General features: G+C 44.1%; 1 protein-coding gene across 1 annotated transcript in view; it reads left to right on the top strand.

The window, feature by feature from the left end:
• AGBL1 (AGBL carboxypeptidase 1) overlaps positions 1–21,787 on the top strand; it is a 410,764-nt gene that overhangs the window by 101,443 nt on the left and 287,534 nt on the right. The window contains exons 15-17 of the mRNA XM_082198360.1: positions 480–567; positions 16,195–16,345; positions 19,494–19,647. Coding sequence (XP_082054486.1) covers positions 480–567; positions 16,195–16,345; positions 19,494–19,647 — 393 coding nt within the window. The remainder of the gene's footprint in view (positions 1–479; positions 568–16,194; positions 16,346–19,493; positions 19,648–21,787) is intronic.

Raw genomic sequence — 21,787 nt, 5'->3', positions numbered from 1 at the left:
CACAAGCTGTCTTTAAAAATTATCAGGTATTGGTGTGAAATAGCGCAACATGTTCATTTGTGCAAGTCAACTGTTTGGGCACAAAGCCTGTACAGTCGAATGCAACATGAGGACACCCCTTCTATTAATGAAGAACAGGACAGGGATATGCAAATCTGCACCATTGTTTTGGGTCAGGGAAAGTTTCTTGGTGACGTCATGCTGCGCACAGCAAGAAACTGATTACTGCCATGCACAGCTTGTTTCTGCCTCAAACTTGCAGAACCAATGAGTTCCCCTGCCCTTCAGTGCTCAATTCTGGAGAGAAAAGTATGTGCAGAACTGCTTTCAGAGCAACCTCACTGCACTGAAAATATTATGTCTGTCTTCACCTGAAAAGTGTCTGTCTTCACCTAAGAAATGTCCTGGGTAAAACAGCTGTGTTGCAGTTGCAGAGGACATCATATCGCTTTTCTAAAAACTGCCTTTGTTTTATGTAGGCATGCAACCGGTCATGTACTCAGTGAAGGAAGCTCTCCAGGGCAGACCTCACTGGATTCGGGTGGGCTATGATATCTGTTATTACAAGTAAGTGTACTCCACCTCCTCTTCCAGAATGTTGCTTGGGCTTTCCTTCCTCTCCTGCTAGCCATTATTACCCCATTAACTTTGCACTACCAATTCTACTTCACCCTGTAAATGCAGATCACAGGGGCTACAAAATGATGGAGATAATAATAATAATAATAATAATAATTTATTATTTATACCCCGCCCATCTGGCTGGGCCTCCCCAGCCACTCTGGGCGGCTTCCATAAAAACCAAAAATACAGTAAAACATCATTGTTGTTTTTTCTAGGGCAGTGGTGGGGAGAACATTTTTCAGTCTGAAGGTTTCTTTCTCTTTGTGGGCAACCATTTGCAATGGATGCAACTACAGTCACCTACTAGCCACACAAGTTAGTGTTTTGTTTTTTAAAAAATAGTTATTAGTTTTAAATACATGCATACAGATAGGAATGGGGGAGAAATTCATTTCAGTTCTCATTTAATGCTGAATGTATGTAATACATAATACTCGAACTCAAACCCAGCCATTATTTAAAATTCACACTTCTCCAAATTTTGCAGAGCAGTTCTCTTGCTGCGTGCAAGAATGCATATGCTGGGGTAAAGTGAGCAGGGGGTGGGTGGGTTGTATATATTTGTGTAAATAGTATACAAAAATGCATTATATTAGGGGAAGTGCTTTGCAAAGATGTGTATGTTAGGCAAAATATTAGGAGAAATGTGCACTAAAATGCAGGTGAATTTTCATGAGGGCTTTGTCCATGTTTCCAATTTTAATTCCGTAAACATGATGCGGGAGGCGCTGTGGGTTAAACCGCAGAGCCTAGGACTTACCGATCAGAAGGTCGGCGGTTCGAATCCCCACGACGGGGTGAGTTCCCATTGCTCTGTCCCAGCTCCTGCCAACCTAGCAGTTCAAAAGCACGTGAAAGTGCAAGTAGATAAATAGGTACTGCTCCGGCGGAATGGTAAATGGTGTTTCCGTTTGCTGCTCTGGTTCGCCAGAAGCAGCTTAGTCATGCAGGCCACATGACCCGGAAGCTGAACACCGGCTCCCTCGGCCAATAAAGCGAGATGAGCGCTGCAACCCCAGAGGCGGTCACGACTGGACTTAATGGCCAGGAGTCCCTTTACCTTTACCTTTAAGCATGAATGCTGAGTGACATTTTCTCCAATAGAAACATATGACCTACATGTTGGGGTTGAGGACAGCCCTCCTCCTTCAAAGCCCCTTGCAACTTTCATTTGTGTAGGTGTGAAAATTCTATGTGTTTTTAGTATCAGGAGCAATTTCTCTCTCCCCCCCCCACCCGATGCTTTTTGAAAGCTTGTTTTACTTCTCGTATAATGTTGCCTTGGCAACAATGATGGGTGGGATAGACTTGTTTTCCCCCCCTTCCAAACAAAGAAATGAAAGTGGTAGATTTGCTATCAGTAGGATGGACCCCAATGGATGCTGCTACTCCCTACACACACAAATACACACACACACACACACACACGTGTGCCCCAGCATTGAGGGTTGGTCATGGTGTTGGAATGGGTGACCACTGGTAGTGACTCTACTACTGTTGTTTATGGCAGGAGTAAACAAGCATTTTAATCAAAACAAAAAAAGGAGGGGGAAACCGTTGTTGTAATGCAAGGTTGGGGAGCCTTTTTTCAGATCAAGGGCTGCATTCCTTCCTGTGCAACCTTTTTGGGTGGGTGGCACATGCCATTGGTGGGCATGACCAAAGGCAAAAGTGGACGGAGCAACAAATGAGAATTTCCCCTTTGTACATTAGGCTAGTTTCTGCATACACTCACACACCCCTCTCAGCCAGCCAGCAGATGGCATTCAAGGACAAATTCCAGCCAGGCCAAGACTCCTAAGGAGTGTGTGAAGTAGGGCCAACGAGGGGTATGTTCTGAGGAGAGTTCTGAGGGCCAGACAGATAGGGCTTGATGGTTGGCTTTAGCTCCTGGGGTCTGATGTTCTCTAGCCCCACTATAATGAAAAGCTCCCCACCTTGGAAATAATGTACTATTTTGCCTCTCTGAAAGAAATCCCACTCAAGGGCTGTGGGTGCCCGCACAAAATGGCTGCCACGAGCAGCAAAAAAGAGAGGTGGCAGTACTCCATAATGTAAGAAAAGAAAAGAAAAACCTTGATCCCTTAGCTGCCTTGGGAAACAATATTCTCTCTTCCTTCTGCTGTTGATATTCTGAAGCAATTTCAATTAGTTGATTTTAGGTGGTGGGCACCCACTTCTTTACTCCTTATGATTTTTAGAGCACCTCTTAGGCCCTTGTTGCAAGCTAGCTTTTAACAGGAGATTCTCACTGCATGACACTCTGTTCCTTATTCTCCTCCTCCTCCTCCCTTTCCATCCTGATCTAGCAACCTCGCTCCACTTTCCAGCCAGATCAATGGCCCCCTTTCCCCTCCTTGCATGTCCTCCCTCCCTCCTGCTTTCTCCTGGCATGAACGACTTTCCCGAGTGCTGGCAGACTTGGGCGCAAGCAGATGTAGGGGATGCAAGGCTTATAGGCTGATTACAGTCATAATGGGCCCTAATGTCATTAACAAGGCCGTTATTGTGCAGTGATTAAATAGCAGCTGACTGGTACGATTAAACTGTGAAAGTGCAATTAAGTTCTTAATCATAATCTGGAAAGGGATAGGCTACAGATGATGGGATAGGACTGGCTTGTTCTTTCTCTCTCTCTCCCCCCTCCGCCCCCGCTTGTTCCCCCAGAATATGAAATGTGCTGAATTTTATGTTGATGTGCTCTGGAAAGGTTTCATTCTTCATCTCTGTCATCTGATTCCTATCCACCCATATATCTGTCTAGGATCACTGTTGCCCCCAACGTCTGCCTGGATTCTTCTAATCTAATCTGATTTCCCAGTTCACACATCATCAATTTTCTTTAGATAATTGGTAGGCTGAAATTTCTCAGAAATGACTTTTTCTGATAAAATTCCTAAAGGTGTTCTATTTTTCAAGCCTCACCAGTCCGACCTGGGAGAATACACAGTGGGATGGGCTCCCATTTTCCCATCTGTGAAATCCGGGTACAGTTTTGGTATTGTTTGATATAATTTTAATACTGATGAATAGCCCTTATGGGCAGCAATGAAACTAAAAATGGGCCTAGAGGTGAACTTATCAATGGTGGTGCTCTTTCTGCTGGTTGGTCTCCACCATTTCTCTTTTCCCATCAATTCTGCTTTGAACTATGCATCATTCAGAATGCCTTTCAGCATCATTCAGAAAGGAATTGTAGGACAAAAACCAACAATGGCAGCAGCTGCAAGGAACACACTGCAAAACAACTGGCAGTGAAGAAGGGCAATTTGAGGTAGTGGATGGGTTCAAAGCTTCTGGCAGCTCCTGCACCAGCCCTAGTCCCAAAATTGAAACTGAATGTTTAGCTCAGCCTTGGCAAATTAACTTCAGGCAATGCAGGAAATGCCTATGGCTCAATGGTACAGCATCTGCTTTGAATGCAGGCGCTCCAGGTTCAACCACTGTAGGGCTGTGAAAGACCCTTGCCTGAAACCCCAGAGAGCCTCTGCCTGTCAGTGTAGGCAGTGCTGAGCAAGATGGAGCCAATGGTTTGACTCAGTTGAAGGCAACTTCCTATGCTAGATGTGACCTGGGGAATCCCTCTGCCAGTGATGGCCTTGGGAGAATACCATCTATCCGCTTTTCCTCACCCTCTGTAACAAGCATGGAAAAGTAATAAAACATCTGTAACAAGCAGGAAAAGTAATACTGGCCTACTGATATGACAGGACTGTTCTGAAGATTACTGTTCTAATGCATGCAAAGCACTTCGAATACTCTAACACTCTATATACATGCTATTATTATTATTATTATGAACAGCTGAAGGACCAGAAACTACTTTGAAACTCATCCAGGAATGCAAATAGGCCTGGGGAATGTGGGTTTTTGCAATACAGAGAGTGCATTTAAAACAAGATTTGGCATAGTTCCTGAACCCCACTCCCTCTGCCCCTGCCCAACACTCACACACAATTTGAGCGCAAATGTTAGGTACTGTCCAAGGTGGAAAACCTCCTTTGTTCATTATTGGATGCACTGGGCTGCATCCAAAGCTCTCTTGTGCTAGTGGACAGGTGTGTTTTAATGTCACACAACAGAGGAAGCCCAATGCAACAGTTGTGCTGGCGGAACTCGTTGTGAAACAGGTTTGCACGATCCATTGTGTAACATAGTTGCCCACAACATGTTCCATGTGCTCTGGCGCAGGGAGAGAGATCAGGACCCTACTGTGCTTTAGAAATGCACTCCCAAACAGCAAATGAATAATAATAATAATAATAATAATAATAATAAATTTTATTTATATCCCGCCCTCCCCAGCCGAAGCCGGGCTCAGGGCGGCTAACAACAATAAAACAGTACAAAAGTACAACATAAACAACATTTATGGAAGTAGAATGATAGCAGTGCTTGCAAACATACAGGCACACCCATAGACATACAAGTTAACTTTAGTAGCTACAGTAATTATGGATTGTTCCCTGTCCACTCTTGTGCTAGTGGGTGTGAGAACGTTAACGCTGCACAACAGAGGAATCCTATGCAATAGCTGCACTAGTAGAAACTCATTACAGTGGTACCTCGGGTTAAGTACTTAATTCATTCTGGAGGTCCGTTCTTAACCTGAAACTGTTCTTAACCTGAAGCACCACTTTAGCTAATGGGGCCTCCCGCTGCTGCTGTGCCGCCGGAGCACGGTTTCTGTTCTCATCCTGAAGCAAAGTTCTTAACCTGAGGCACTATTTCTGGGTTAGCGGAGTCTGTAACCTGAAGCGTATTTAACCTGAAGAGTATGTAACCCGAGGTACCACTGTACACAACAGATTGCAAATCTCTTGTGCAACTAAGTTACTAGCCACCTGCTTATGGATTCTCTTGTACAACATTTCACCAAAGGAAAAAAATACCACTAAGTGACTTTAGCTTAGTGCTACATTGGATGCAAACCTGTCTATTCACCACACACCCAGCCATTACACCTTATCAAATATGCACAACACCTTATCAAATATAAGAAGACAGGTCTCAGTCCTGAGGAGTTTTTCAATTTCAATTTGCAACAGAGAGAGGGAAGGGAGAATTATATGTCTGAGTCCACTCAATGGTCCCCAATGCTAGTCCTACACAGAACAAACCTATGGACGTTAGTGGACGTGACCTGCTTCTTGGAATTCTTTTGACATGTGGCTCAAGAGATTCAAGACTGGGGAACCTGGAATCTCAACACTGTGGTGTACAGTTGCCAAATGATTTCCATGCCTCTCTCCCTGAAACCCACCCACCATTGCTGTGTGGACTGATTGCAGTTCACGTCAGTGACTTTACAAAACCAACCAGCTTCATTAATGTCCAATTCAAATTGAAGTCATCCAAATGGGCCCTGGCAATATATATTTTTTCAGCCTTCAAAATGCTACAAGTTGTGCTGGTGTATAAAATATACATAAGAAGACTAAGGGAATATTATCGCCCACACACAGCAGAATGTGAATTTTAAACATTTGTTTTTTTTCTAACAATTGCAATTTTTAAGCTTAAAGGCCCACAGGGTCTAGATAGGAAAAGAGAGAGAGAATGAACTTGAAGATGAATTAGAAATTGTGCAAAGTTCTATGTGGAATTGCTGCCTGTCCAGCATGTTTCCTCTGTGCATAAATCCTGCTAGGCAGCAGCAGAGCGATCAGCGATTGCTTTCCATGTGAGAAGAAGGAAAAGTCCTCACGTTGTTTTACATAGGAAGCTCCTCCCCAGATGTAGGACATTCAGGAAGTTAACCCTATACACTCCAAATTCTACTCCAAAATGAACTTTATTCATGTTCGCTTAACCTGGCAATTGTGAGAGCTTCTTTCAAGTGCAGTTCAGAGATTTTTGAAGTAATTCGACTGACTCCGTTAAATTGAACGTGTTCATTCCAAGCACTGTTGCAGTCGCAGAGTGTTTAATTAACATATGCCACAGCAGCATCACTCTTCCTGTTAACTAGTCACAGTTCAGGAATGACTGCTCTGAGCTGAAGGACAAAGGGAAGTGAGATGTACGAGTCTGCAGATCACACACTGTCCAAACTCCACTCACATTTGTCTTCCTCTGGAGGTATGTGTGTGCGGTCAGGGAGCAGGGACAACTCACTCCCAAAGAAGACAAATGTGGCAGCCCACGTCTCTGCTCTGGCATCATTTCCCTTCCCATGAGAGAGAGTTAAAAAACCCCCAAACCAAACACGTTATGGAGATTATTAGAAAACCTTCTGTCAAAAAGGGTTTTGCCAACGCCATTGCTCTGGTTTATTGCCTGCCTGCAAAGTGACAGTTATACACTAGTGCCTGTGTGGGAAAGCGAAGGGGGGGGGATGTTGCGGGAGCCCCTATAAAATTATCTAATTCACTGTTTGCTGTCTTGGCAACTGTTTACAATTATTACACACAGAGCAATAATGTTCCTTTCCAGCTGATTATTTAAGGAGCATCAGCGGCAGCTCGTGAGGCTCCCAATGGCACATCAGGGCATTGCGTTCCACAGTTCATTTCCAGTTCATTGTCTAACCCCACCTGAGCTGTCGCAAAGCGGGATGGCTCAAGGGCTTGGTAATTGGATGCTGAACTTTTTATTTCTAGGTCAGTAGTTAAAATTCTGCCCAGATCAGTACAAATGTAGTTTCTTACTCCCCTCTCTCCACATTCACTTCCTTTCCTTTCCTTTCTTTTTTGCCTGCTGGCTGTTTGGTGTCCTTTGTGACATGGGAAAGTGAAAAATAGAAAGAGAAAAGCATTGATGTGTGTGTGCATGTGTGTGTGTGTGTGTGTGTGGGTGCTGGTTCCTAATGCAGAAGGTCACAAGCAACCAGAACTTTATCTGATTTCCTCAGTTTCTCTGGAGACACGGAGGCCTAGCCCTAGTAGACAGCAGAGTTTAAAGGTTGCACAACAAATGATTCCAATGCAGCTGTTGCACTAGTGGAAACTTTGTGTGTGTGTGAAACAGCTAATTTTTGGTGTGCAACACCTGATACCATTGCACAGCACTCTTTGGTAATGTACCTGTGTTCCCCCCTGCGCAACAGCTGATTCTTGTTGTGCAATCTGTTGTTAACACTCTTTGCTAATGCGCTTGTGTTTTTCCTTGTGCAACAATATTCCACTTCAACTTGGTGCTACATTGCAGTGGGTTGTATCCAACTAATTTCTACCCACAGTAGACCCATTGAAATTATTGGACCCAAGGTAGTCCTGTCCATTGATTTCAATGGGTTTACTCTGATTATGCCTCTGTATACCAATTGTTTGAAATCACAGGTGGGCAGCTTGTAGGCTTCCCACAGACACCTGGTCAGCCACTGTGAGAACAGACTGCTGGACAAAGTGGTCCTGTGGCTTGAACTAGCAGGCTTGTCTTGGGCTCTTAGATTCTCTTGATCTGGATAGTCCTTCTAGATCAGAAGTGCACTACTGTAGACTGCTGCCTTCCATAAGTTGGAGGATGCCCAAAATTACAGCAGAGGAGGGAAGAGTTACTGTGCAAGTCCATACTGCCCCCCTTGCCTCTTTCATTTAACCTGCAAAGAGCACTCGTGTTTTCCTCGATCTGCAAACTTACCTTCTACAGTTCTTAGCTTCTCTACTTTACTCTGCTGACTTTGCAAACTAGGGCTATATATGGGCCCCTCCATCCAATTCAAGGCCCAGTCTGGAGAACCAGTGTGGTGTAATGGTTAAGAGCGGTAGACTCATAATCTGGTGAACGGGGTTCGCGTCTCTGCTCCTCCACATGCAGCTTCTGGGAGACGTTGGGCTAGTCACACTTCTTTGAAGTCTCTCAGTCCCACTCACCTCACAGAGTGTTTGTTGTGGGGGAGGAAGGGAAAGGAGAATGTTAGCCGCTTTGAGACTCCTTCGGGTAGTGATAAAACGGGATATCAAATCCAAACTCCTCTTCTTCTGCTGCTGCTTTGGAGTGGCCCCAATCTGACCTGGGATGATCTACCCTGAACCAATTCAGTGACCTTGCACAGGCATGTGGTCAGAAGTGGGGCAGAGAAGAATATGTGCCTCTACTTCTCCCCTCCATCCTCCTTGAAGGTCAGTTAGCAAGGATGCCTGCTGAATCTCTAGAATACTCTCTGGAAGAGTATTCCACAGCATGGGACTGGTGACATTAAATACCTGACTTCCAGTTGATTATATATATCTAGGATGTTGTAGAGGTGATCTAATGAGGGCTTCTGATGAAGAGAAGGGTCATTGCTCAGTAGTACACCACATGCTTTGCAGGGAAAAGGTTCCAGATTCAACCGCTGCCCTCTCCAGGTAGGGCTGGGAAAGGCTCCTGCTTCTGAAACCATGGAGAGCAGATGCCCTTCTTGAGTATGTGGGCTTCCCAGAGGCATCTGGCTGACCACTGTGGGAAATGGGATAGATGTTTGATCTGACCCAACAAGGATCTTTGGCGAACTCAGATGGACCATTTGTTGGACCCTGTTATAGGGTAATGTTCCTTTGGGGAGGAACAAACGGCAGCTATGAGCTGATGGATGCTGGGGGAGGAATGCTGCTGGTGTAATGCCCTCAATTCCACCCATCCCTCTCCCCACAAAACGAAAAACAATTGACAGGGGTTTGAAGGACCCTTTCCATTGTTCCTTTCACAGGCCAAAATCCAAGTTGGAAGTTCACAGTTGAGAACTTCTGGTTTGGCACTAGCCACAGTGTGGCAGTTCTCACGTCACAAATAAGACAGAGCTTTTGTGATATTGATCTCTGCCATCAAATACAAGCCAGGATGTGTGTGTGTGTGTGTGTGTGTGTGTGTTGCATTTGTTGCCTTTCTTTCCATTCCCATGCTACAAAATCTGGATAATGATAGCAATAGTTTCTGCCTTCTGGTCTTGCTAATTTGGCTGAAGAAGGGAGATGTGGGGGATAATTCAATAACATTTGTAAAGCACTTTGAACATGAAAAACAATGTGCGCAGTAAGTGATGATGATAGCAACAATAATAATTATGATGATTATTAATTAACTGGTGGTGCCAGCTGTGCTGGAAACAGTGCAAAGTGTTTGAAGGAGAAATAGCTTGCTTTAGGGTTTGACTATTATAAAGTGACTCAAAAGCACAGCGAATTGAGTTTGCATGCTAATAGCATTGTGATTTGGATTAATATCCTCTTTCTTAATGTTGGTGCTCTTTTTTTCTTTTTTCTTTTGGCTTTGTAAAGGCTGTTGAGTTTAGGGAACTTATTAGGGCTGGAAGTAAGTTCTGAAGAACTCAATAGGTCTTGCTTGCAATCACAAGCTCAGGCTGTGTCAGAGGCTAATTGCTTAAGAATGTGTGATCCAATGTTATGGTTTGGGTGTCTAGGACAGAGAGTCAGATTCTAGTTTGGTCATCAGCTGCATTGGTTGACTTTGGCAAAGTTGCTTGCTCTCAGACGTAATGTGGATCATACACAGTTAATGTGAGGAAGGGGAGAAAATGGTTCATTCCATCTATGCTATCATAGAATCATAGAATCATAGGGTTGGAAGAGACCACAAGGGCCATCGAGTCCAACCCCCTGCCAAGCAGGAAATATGCATATATCCCATGCATATAACTGTAAACTAGGGGAAGCTTAAGCCTTTTTCCAAATGGCCTCCTCTGTGTATTAGCATAGGAGGGAGTAACGTACCTCTGACTCCACCCGCAACATGGCATGCTTCACCCCGTCTCGTCAGCACAACATCTGCTGCGGAGAGAGCTAATAATAATAATAATAAATTTTATTTATACCCCACCCTTCCTGGCCAGAGCTGGGCTCAGGGCGGCTAACACTAGTAAAATTACAGTAAAAATATATGTGTGTGAACAGTTGCATGTAAGCAACATCCCCAATCACACAAGGCTCTTGATCATATGGATCCTTGTAGGATCCACTTTGCAGTCATTGAAATGAGTGTGCAGAGGCAAAAGCGGCCAGAGCAAATGGTGCCTTTGTACAACAGGCTAGTTTTTACACACCCACACACAACCCCCCCATCCCACACACCTTCTGTCCTCTATCCAGGCAAGCAAGAAGCATGAACAGAGCTTAAGGACACATTCCAGCCAGGCAAAATCACTCAAGGAGGATGTGAAGCAGGGCTTCTGGGGAGGTGTGGTTTGCTGAAAGTTCTGAGGGCCAGACAGAGAGGCATTGTCTCTATAGTCATGAGGTTCTCTACCTGTAATCTTATCTGAGACTGGTAGTAGTCCTCCAGGGTGCCTGGTCTTTTTCATCCCTGGTCTTTTTCAATGGAGATTTTAGGGATCAAGAATGACACCTCCTGCATGCAGAATAGGTGTTTTGTCATTGAACTACAGCCTCTGCATAAGTAATTGTTTTTCAGTAGGTTTAATGTAACATGTAGTTTGGTTCTAAAGTGTTTCTTCCATTTCAATGGGACTAACAGCTCTATGCTATGCTATCTACACAGACATAAATCATATTAAGTTCAAAGAGACTTAATCCTAGGTGAGAGGATGTAGGATTGCAGCCAAAAGAGTTAAGACCCATTCAGCTAACCCAGGCACAGGCAAACACAGCCCTCCAGATGTTTTGGGACTACAACTTCCATCACCCCGACCACTGGTCCTGTTAGCTAGGGATGATGGGAGTTGTAGTCCCAAAACATCTGGAGGGCTGAGTTTGCCTGTGCCTGAACTAACCCAATGAGACTTACTTCAGAGTAAGTCTTTCATCTTGTTATTTATTATTACAGCAGAGTAGACATGCATAAAATCATACTGTAAGTCATCACTAACTTTAGCTAAATTGGAGTCAGTGTGAGAATGTATTTTTCTTCTTTTCTGACCTACCTCCTGAGATAGATGGCGGGGAATGCTTCTGTGCATGTGCAAAGTAATACTATGGTAGCAAAATCAGAACTCACATTTCTGGAAGTTGGAAGACAGCTTCTGAGTTAAGAAATGCAATGTCTAGAACAGCTTTCCCCAATCTGGTGCCCTCCGGGTATTTTGGACTACAGCTCCCATCATCCCTGTCCATTGGCCACACTGATTGGGGCTGATGGGAGTTGTAGTTCAAAACATCTGGCATGCAGCAGGTTGAGGAAGACTGCTCTGAAAGGAATCATAGAATGAAAGAATTGTAGAGTTGGATGGGACCCTGAGGATCATCTAGTCCAACCCCCTGCAATGCAGGGATATGCAGCTGTCCGTTACGGGGATCGAACCTGCAACCTTGGCATTATCAGCACCAGGCTCTAACCAACTGAACTATCAGCTTGATGTTGTTGTTGCTTCTATTCCACCCATTTTGTTCTTGTAAGTCAACAAATTATTTTATGTCTCATACAAAAGAAGCTATGATTAGCCATGGGATTTCAGGAGAATGATTATCTTGAGACTTTGCCCCACTGAATAAAAACAACACCAACACAAGGGAAATAAACAGTTAGTGTAAATTTCAGCAGTTGAAATTGCATCTTTCGGTCTCTTCCTTATATTTTGCATTTTAATACAATGCTGATAAGATATCTTTTTTAAAACAATAGGAGGGGGAGGGGTGTCACAGAGTCCTTCAGAATGGGAAGGTTTAGCAACAGCATAATTGGTGCTAGGCAGGGGAAATTATTGTCTGAGATGTACTTGCGGATGCAATTTGGTGCGATGCGGTTGCTCTGAAATGCGTGAATTGGCTCTTCATCTCAGCCAGTGGGAACTCTTTCACCATCACCCTTCAAGCTGGCTCTTGAAAAAATGATACATTGCAAAAGACCAGGTGAGGACAGAGAAGGAACATCCGTTCTTAAGATTTGTATTTTCCTGGGGAGTGTGATATGTGTGTGCGCGTGTGCGCGCGTGCATATGTTTAATCAGAATCAAGGCAGGGCTAAAGTTGTTGCACACAGAAAGTGGCAGAAGCGTAAGCACCCAGCCATGGTCAATCTGCAGGAACCACCCTTCCTTTGTTTAAACATTTGAAACATTTGCATTCCTGCTTTCTGCCTGGGTTGGCTCCAGGTCAGGGTGGGGTGCAGAAATGCGCAAGGCCATCAGTGCCTCCACCAGCTGCAAAATTACCTGATGGCAGCAGGCCTAAGGAGCCATCTGCCATGGTAAATTTCCTACAATGCTGCTTAAAAAGGTAAAGGGACCCCTGACCGTTAGGTCCAGTTGTGACCGACTCTGGGGTTGCGACGCTCATCTCGCTTTATTGGCCGAGGGAGCCGGTGTACAGCTTCCGGGTCATGTGGCCAGCATGACTAAGCCACTTCTGGTGAACCAGAGCAGCGCACAGAAACGCCGTTTACCTTTCCACTGGAGTGATACCTATTTATCTACTTGCACTTTGACGTGCTTTCGAACTGCTAGGTTGGCAGGAGCAGGGACCGAGCAACGGGAGCTCACCCCATTGCGGGGATTCGAACCGCCGACCTTCCGATAGGCAAGCCCTAGGCTCTGTGGTTTAGACCACAGCACCACCTGCGTCTTACTTTCAAAATTAGGGAAAGGGCTATAGCTCATTGGTAGAGCATCAGGTTTGCATGCAGAAGGTCCCAGGTTCACTAGCATCTCCAAAGTAGGGCTAGATATGACTCCTCTTTGAAATCCTGGAGAGCCACTGCCAGTCAGTGTAGGAATCACTGAGCTAGATGGACCCATGGTCTGAACTCAGTATAAGGCAGCTAGCTTCCTATGATGCTAAACAGGGAGGTAATCCGAGGAGATGTTGTCACAGGTGAGTATTACTACCAGAAACAGCTACACCTTCAGTCATTACAAAGAGTCAAAACTAGGATCGGCAAAAGAAACCAGGACTCCTGTACCTTTGATTATTGTGTAGGAGAGGGGACTTCGATTAGTGCAGCTTGTCATGCAGTGGTGTGAGAAGCTGAACCTGCTGAAATCCCTTCTCCAGCACTATTAAAAGTAATTCCATTGCCTTTCCATCTGGTCACCCTAATAGAAAAGTTAACAAGAACAAATGCTTTCCGCATACCCTGCTTCTCTCTCTCTCTCCCCCGCCCCTGGTTTCATTTTGAATATATGCAACAAGAGAATGCCTTTGAAGCTTGCTGCAAACTTTGCCTCTCCCATACACCAAACCTTTGGGAATGACGCTCCTGGTTTTTGTGTTCTCAGATCAGGAGTAGGAATGGAAGAGAAATCATTTGGCTCACAAGTAGGAATCACAAGTGGCTAGGGTGTTGTTGAGCTCAAGTCCTCCTTTTGACCCTCTCGTCGGCATCTGGTTGGCAATTGTGAGAACAGGGTGCTGGATTAGGTGTGACTTCCATCTGATTCGTAGGGATGCGGGTGGCGCTGTGGGTTCAACCACAGAGCCTAGCACTTGCTGATCAGAAGGTTGGCAGTTCGAATCCCTGTGACGGGGTGAGCTCCCGTTGCTCGGTCCATGCTCCTGCCAACCTAGCAGTTCGAAAGCACGTCAAAGTGCAAGTAGATAAATAGGTACCACTCCAGCGGGAAGGTAAACTGCGTTTCTGTGTGCTGCTCTGGTTCACCAGAAGTGGCTTAGTCATGCTGGCCGCATGACCCAGAAGCTGTACGCCGGCTCCCTCGGCCAATAAAGCGAGATGAGCGCCGCAACCCCAGAGTCAGCCACGACTGGACCTAATGGTCAGGGGTCCCTTTACCTTTACCATCTGATTCAACGGGGCTCTCCTTATGTTCCTAAGGACTACCACAACTCCATATGGGAAGGCCAATTCAGGAAACTGCCTTATGCTAAGTCAGCCTGTTGGCACATCTAGCTTAGGATAGCCTCTGAATATTAGTTGCTGGGAGTCACAAATGAGGAAAGTTGTTGTTACATTCAGGTTCTGCTTGCAGGATACTCATAGGCATCTAGTTGACCAATAAGAAAACAGGATGGCGGACTAGATGGGCCACTGGCCTGATCCAACAGGTCTCTTCTTACATTCTTAGGTTTAATATGAACTCACTAAATTGAATTCCCCAGACAAACACATAAACTGAAGCTAACTTTTGAATCTTGCACTTCTGTGTATCTTCCAGTGCAGTGCACCAAGCTAAGAGTACATATAAAAATTAATATATTAGTTAAAAAAACATACCAAGATTGCATTATATTGGGGAACAGCTTGCAGAAATTCATATATTAGGCAAAATCACATACAAAAATATGCATATTAGGCAAAATGTGTGAGAAAATGCATATTTTTTGTGCATTTTGAAAAAAATGTTTTTGTTTTAAATCACAAACTGGTGCAGAAATGGGGTAAATCTGACCTTACAACTGGAAAAACTGAGACTCTGAAATGTTAGTCACTAGTCCGGTTGCAGTGGTCGTAAGTCAGTTTCAAAAGCTCAGTGTTGCATTGAAATTCATTGAATCTAAGAAATTAGCCAGGGGCAAAATGAGACCTGCAACAAAATACTGCAGTATGGAGTGATCCCTCTTCAGAATTTCAGCCACTCCATTCTATGCTTTCTATCCTTGTTCCTTGTGACCACCCTGAACCTCTACACTGTCTAACAGATAGTCACTGTTCCACGCCCTTTGAGCATGCTAAATCATCATTGGGGTATTTCTGCCTTTGTCCTCCAGAGTCCTCTGGGCATGGGGATTCCTTCTGCTTGTGTATGGCTGGTGCCATTTTTATTAGCTCAGGACTTGCACTTGGAGAATTGAAATTCCTATTAGTATACATGCAGGTTCTGCCATCAGAAAACTCATTATCTGAAATCCCTGTATTCCAAACATAAAGAATTATACCCAAACCTCGCCACATACAGCTGATTCAGATATCCAAACAGCTGGAGTTCCCTCACCTCCTTACTTGTTTGTGTTTTGTTGGTCGGCAGCTGTCATTTCAGAAAGAGAAAACATGGAGGAAGGGAGAGAGATCAGACAAATCAGGGAGCAGGAGAAATCAGACAAACCCATTTTTCTTTTGTCTGAGTTTTGCTGATTGGCCACACGAGTTTCAGGCAGAAAGTGTGGAGGGAGAGAAGAAGAACAGACAAATCACAGCTTAGAAATGTTCCCATAGGAAATAATAGACATAATCAGCTTATTATGTGAATGCTTGCCTAATGAACAATTTCCTGGGAATGCATTGTTTGGGTAGCGGGACCTGTATGTATATGATTCTCCTCTGCTACCCTATTGAGTCAGGCATTCCCTGCTGAAATATGAGAGGCCTCATCTGCAGTGGCCTCCTGCCGGCACTAGAAGACTCACTTGTTTACACAGGCATTCCCTTGATCTCTTGACCAGAGTCTCCTGTTTTGATTGCCGTTTTACTTGCTGTGTTATGTTAATGGGATTGTTTTATTGCTCATTTCAGTCATGGCCCTTTATATTTTAATGGGATTTATTTCACTGCATATTTTAATTACAGTGTATTTTTAGTTACCCTGTATTGTAACAGTGTTGTGCAATTGTTTGTTTGTTTGTTTTCTATTTTGTAAAATGCTTCGAAGCCTTCTGGGCATTAAGTGGTATATAAACAACAGCAGCAATAATGAGAATAACAGGTTATTCTCTCTCTCTCTCTCTCTCTCTCTCTCTCTCTCTCTCTCCTTCCCTCCTTCCCTCCTTCCCTCCCTCCTTCTACCAGAAACCACTACCAAAATTGCACAGTGGCTACAGCTTCAGGAAAAACCCATGGGAAATCCTGCTACACACTTACTTTCAGCATCGTTTTCCCTCATAAGGAAGATGTCTGCTACCTGGCATACCATTATCCCTACACCTATTCTGCTATGATGGTAAAACTCTTTCCTCTGATGAATTTCCAGATTGCGGATGGGGAAGAAATTTATTTCAGTTTGCATTCTGGTATGTGGAAAGGCTCAGTGCTTCACTACATTTGGCCATGAGCTTCGCTCAGGCTCAGAGGCAGAGTGGAGGTGGTGTTTGCAGAGCCACACTTCCCCTCACTCCTGGAGCATTCAGGACAGAGGACGTGGTTTTGCGTGGCTTGTATAGATCAGAGGACATGTCTCCATGCAACCCTCACTACCTCTACTCTGTAGGAGCCAGAGATTATATAATGAAGTAGTTTAAATTTAATTTAATAACTTATATACTGTTTAGTATAACAAAGTCTCTAAGCTGTTCATGGCAATTGCAAGCAAAATCACAAGCAAAAAGTCTGTACATAATATTAAAATTCTACAAAATGCAATTGTCCTTTAATGCACTGCAAAATGCAGGGGGCCTTAAAATGACTAGACAGCCCTTCATTTTTTTCCAGCCTTCATAAAAGAAGGCTTCAGCCTGCTGTTGAGGCAATAGTTCCCAGACATACCGTAGTTCTAGGAAGTGCTACTGTAGCTATAGGGAGCTCTCCAGGGTCCTGACCAGCTGGTCCATTGCTATAGGACCATATAGGGAAGAAAACAATGTCTATATGTACGGTTGCAAATTAGTTTTGGCTATGTAATGAATGAGGGGAACAAGTCCATTGTGAGCGAGGGCTGTGCTTCTTGGATTTGTCATTGGTCTGTGGAAATCATGTAGTGAATGAGATGATGTTGTTCATCTGAGTCCTCAGTCAGATTTGGCTATATGATGGTATTTCTTGGGGGGAAATAACAATTTAATTGGGTCTTGGGAGAGAGAGAGACTGCAAATAAGAGAGTCTGAATGCAAATTAACATTTCTCCAAGTACTACCAAACAATAATAAAAAGTAGGGCTTTTTTGACAATGCTACAAATGTCCATGAAATATGGGGAATAGTTTCAGCACTACCCTACCCTACACTACATTTAAAATAAATTGAAGGTGTATCTCCTGTGTGTACTAAGGTATGGAGAAACACTCATTTCCTGAATCTGGCCAAATCATGATTGCTAGGGACATTCCCCCCACCTCCTGCCCAGTGATGGCTTTGACCAGGTCAGCTAAAATAACTCACAACTTTCTCCCAGAGCTTCTGACTTTTTGTCATGGGAAAACAATTCCATTTTTGCAGACTGGATGATGAACAAAAACCCATTTCATGAATGTGCATCATTAGGTTTTATTTTCCAGCATATGTCCATGCAAAATGTGTGTGTGTGTGTCCCTTCAGATCAGTAATGAATTCATAGTGATTTAGCAACTCAGGGGCTCAATTACCTGCACAATGTGTTTGAAAAGATGATAAAATCCCATATGGAAACAGTGACTTGGAAACACTGATCATAATATAATGTGCATTTAATAACTGAAAGCATATTTATAGCACACCTCTGTGTACTGTGCAGAGGGACAGTATTCAATGCCACTGTTACTCTGAGTAATGAATGAATGTATTTTACTCCAGGGTGATAGATGAAAATAGTTATTAATAGAGTCTTGCTGCACACAAGCACATACAAGTGGAACCTAGAGGGCCAACTTTGATTTCAAAAGCAATGATAACTGGGCAGAAGCAGGACCAATAAGAAAATGTTTTGGTACCAGCAGGTACTGTGAAGTGCTTGTTTTAACGCAGGGTGAAGGAGCTGAAATGAAGGGAATTGGGTGTGAAACCAATCTCCAGTGTTGTTGTCCTTTAGTTGATTTATGAATTGCTTCCTATGCATATCTCAAAGCATCTCGTAATAACACATTAAAAACATATATAAAAGAATTGCATACTTAAAACAGTTAAAACAACTGCAAACATATGCGTGTCTGCATATGTACAGTTTAAAACTATATACATTAAAAATAGATACCAACTGGTACAAATAACTCCACTTAAAAGGCTTATTGAAGGTCTTCAACAGGTGCCGAAGAGGAAACAGAGATGGCGTCTGTCTGGTGTGCAATGAGAGGGCAGGTGCTGCCACACTAAAGGTCCAATTCTGACACAATGAGGAACAGACTTCCTGATAAGATAGTATCTGCAGGAGGCTTTCTCTTGCGGAGCTCAGGTATGGGGGTGAGTCTGTAAGGGACGAGACAATCTGTTAATGCCAGCTTGCTGCATTGCTCTGTTGCCACTTCTTTTAACCCCCCCACCACTCAACCTTTGAAGAGCTGCTGTGAAGGGGATGCAGACGTTGCAACCTTTCACTCAGAAGCACTTGAATTGGTAGGCTGGGTCCGGCTCAGCTGCCTAATTCTTCGGTGCACAGAGACAGATTGCATTGTTGGGCAGGTAGATATTTGCATCTTTTATAGTATGTGTCACAATAGGCAGAGTGGACCCCCAGACCAGCTGTTTTGCACTGGCTGCAGCAGAAGGAACACAAGGTGTGAGACAGAGCTAAGGTGCAAAAACAGGTACAGTGGTACGTTGGGTTACATACGCTTCAGATTACAGACTCTGCTAACCCAGAAATAGTACCTCGGGTTAAGAACTTTGCTTCAGGATGAGAACAGAAATCGTGCTCCGGCAGCGTGGCAGCAGCAGGAGGCCCCATTAGCTAAAGTGGTGCTTAAGGTTAAGAACAGTTTCAGGTTAAGAATGGACCTCCGGAACGAATTAAGGACTTCACCCGAGGTACCACTGTATTTACAAGGATGTGATGAAATGTAGACTGCCCAAAGATGAAGGTGATGAAGAGGAGGGCCAGGTCCCCAAGAAGAAGGTATTTTAATATATTCTGGGAAGTTTGAAAGTATGGAAATGAGACCCTTTATATAATTTGTCTCTATACCCTCCCACATATTTCCTATCATTTAAGTGCTTTAAAAACACATAAACACTGACATGTCTAGTCTTCCCCCACCCCAGCCCATTTTTCCAGCTGCACAGTTTCCCCCTAACTGCACATTTTGTGGTCAATTGCACATTAAAACAACAACAACCCTGATTTGTGAGTGTTGAGGAGCATCTGACTGGTCATTTTTGCAAAGAGGGTGCTGGATGATAAGGATCCTTGATTTTATTTGGATGGACTTTTCACACGTCCTCCTGCTTTTGTCCCCCTCTCTCCAGTCTCACCTTGACATCTTGGAGCAAGCCAGGAATGCAAAGAAAGTCTTCTTCAGGAGGCAGACTCTGTGTCACACTCTGGGCGGAAACCCCTGTCCCCTGCTGACAATCACAGCCATGCCTGAGTCAGAAAGCAGCGATGATCTGGAGCAGTTCCGTAAGTCATGGATGCCTCCGAGTTAGTCCATTTCATTTGGTTTGTAGCCTTCCTCCATTTGGAAACTCAATGTGAGTGACAGTGTGCATTTAACAGTCATATGCAATGAATTAAAATGCAACAGATGGAACCCTGGGCTGAACTGAGATCATCTGCCCAATTTTCACTGCTGTCGACAAACACTCCCAGATTGGGCTGTGTTTTCTGATGTTTGTTTTTGGAAGCGCTGCTTACAGGAACTGTGGTGTAAACCTGAATGGGTATATTGTTCTTTCTAAAGGGAAGAACTAGTTGAACTGGTTGTAACACCAAATAATGTCACTTGCTTCAGCAACATGGCCAGAAATGGGCTGTGCACCTAGTTGCTTCAGGGACCAATGTATATTAAGTGTAGCCTGTTTGCTAGTTAAGGTGCCACTCAGACCTGGGGCATGCTCCAGGAATGATAACAACAGCGATGTTCTAAGTATGCAGTCCACTTGATTTGCTGGATGAATTGTCAGAAAGGGACTGTACCATGTGGTGTGCTACAAGCTTGCCTCCGGGCAAGGCTGAATAATCATGTATTTACTTATTTCATCTGAGCAGCTTGGTTAATTATAGCTTTTGGGAGATATACCAAATTTCATTTCCCTGCCTCCTAGCTTTGATCAACCCCCATGCCTCACTCCCCTGGCTTTGTTTTGACAAGCCCTCTAATCTATGGGTCAGGGAGGAAGGGATAAGGGGATCCACTGTTGCAATTTCATAAATGGCCAAGCTTTGGAAAAACACAGTAAATGTTTAAAAGCCTTTTTGTCACCGGTACAAATGGGAGTTCCCTTCATCACTTGTGGATAACCCGCATGGATGGTAGATGTGGCTTTCAGCAAGGATGTCATCTAGAACTTTGGAGACCCAGTCAGCAGAGGCAGTGGAGCAGAGCTGAAGACAGAGCTGAAGACTTTCCCCTGCTGTTACTTCCTTTCAAAATCCATTGCAGTAAGGCAAGTGCCTTTGCAGTGTAATTTTCAGTTCCTGCTAAAACTTTTTTGTTTAGGAATGTGTATCTAGACAACACCACCGCCATTAATAAATGTCTTTACCAGCAAGTCCTGGGTCCCAATGTATTTTTTTAAATGCATATTTGCTTTTAAAATCACCAATTTTATTCATATTTTCATGAACTTGAATTTTTTCTTATGAATATTTATATTATTTTATGAAAACTACTTAGAGGTTTATGTTAATTAAACAGTATACAAATCTTCCATAATGACAACATCTACAATAATTTTGCTTTCCCAGAGAGCTCCACCCACCCGCCGCCTCCCAAAGCAAACATATACAATGTGGTTTCTCAAGACTAAATTGACTTACTTTATTTATTTCAAAACATTTTTATATGGGTTAATCTTTCAAGAAAAGGTGGGTACTGGTTGTGAATCCGAGGCACCAGGTGTGAGCAATGAGAACATAAGAAAAACTCTGATGGATCAGACCAGAGGTCCATATAACCTGACATCCTGTTGAGGTTTGGGCAAATTGAGCAAGATGAGGTTATGTAGGGAAGGGCTGAGGCAAACTTAAGCACCCTGGACAGCTCCATGCTAGAGAGACTCCATAAGCACAAAAGCCAAGTTTCAGCACCAGTCAACCTGAGACTGAGCTTTGAAAAGGAGCTGCAAGTTCGAGTAGTTAGCTGCACATTCAGTGAGTGGAACCTCCTCAACATGCTTTAGCAGTTATCAGGTTTGATGCTGCAAGGGAGACTTTTTTCCACTAGGGTGGGTGTGGAGCAAGGTAACTCCAGTGCCTTTGTCCAGAGTGGGGCCCCTCGTGCACAAGTTTTTCCGTGTCAGTAGAAGCATCTGGTGCTGACCTTGAGGGCAATTCTCTTCCCCAGACCACATCCCTGACCTCATGCCCTGAAGATGGAGAGTACGGCCCCAGGGTCACATGAAAGGGAAAGTAGGCCAAGATAGGCAAGAGGTTGGGTTCCAAAGGAGGCCACAGGAAGATAACTCAGTACAGAACTAGTTGTTGGGAATCACAAGTGGGGAGAGGTCTGTTGCATTCAGGTCCTGCTTGTGGGCTTCCCATAGCCACTTAGTTGGCTACTGGATGATGGACGTTGGTCTCTCATGGATCTTTGATCTGA

This window comes from Podarcis vaucheri (genome assembly GCF_965113315.1).
Source record: "Podarcis vaucheri genome assembly, chromosome: 14".
In the NCBI taxonomy this organism is placed as follows: domain Eukaryota; kingdom Metazoa; phylum Chordata; class Lepidosauria; order Squamata; family Lacertidae; genus Podarcis; species Podarcis vaucheri.
The sequence above is the reverse complement of the archived record's forward strand: the minus strand, read 5'-3'. Positions and strand labels throughout refer to the sequence as shown.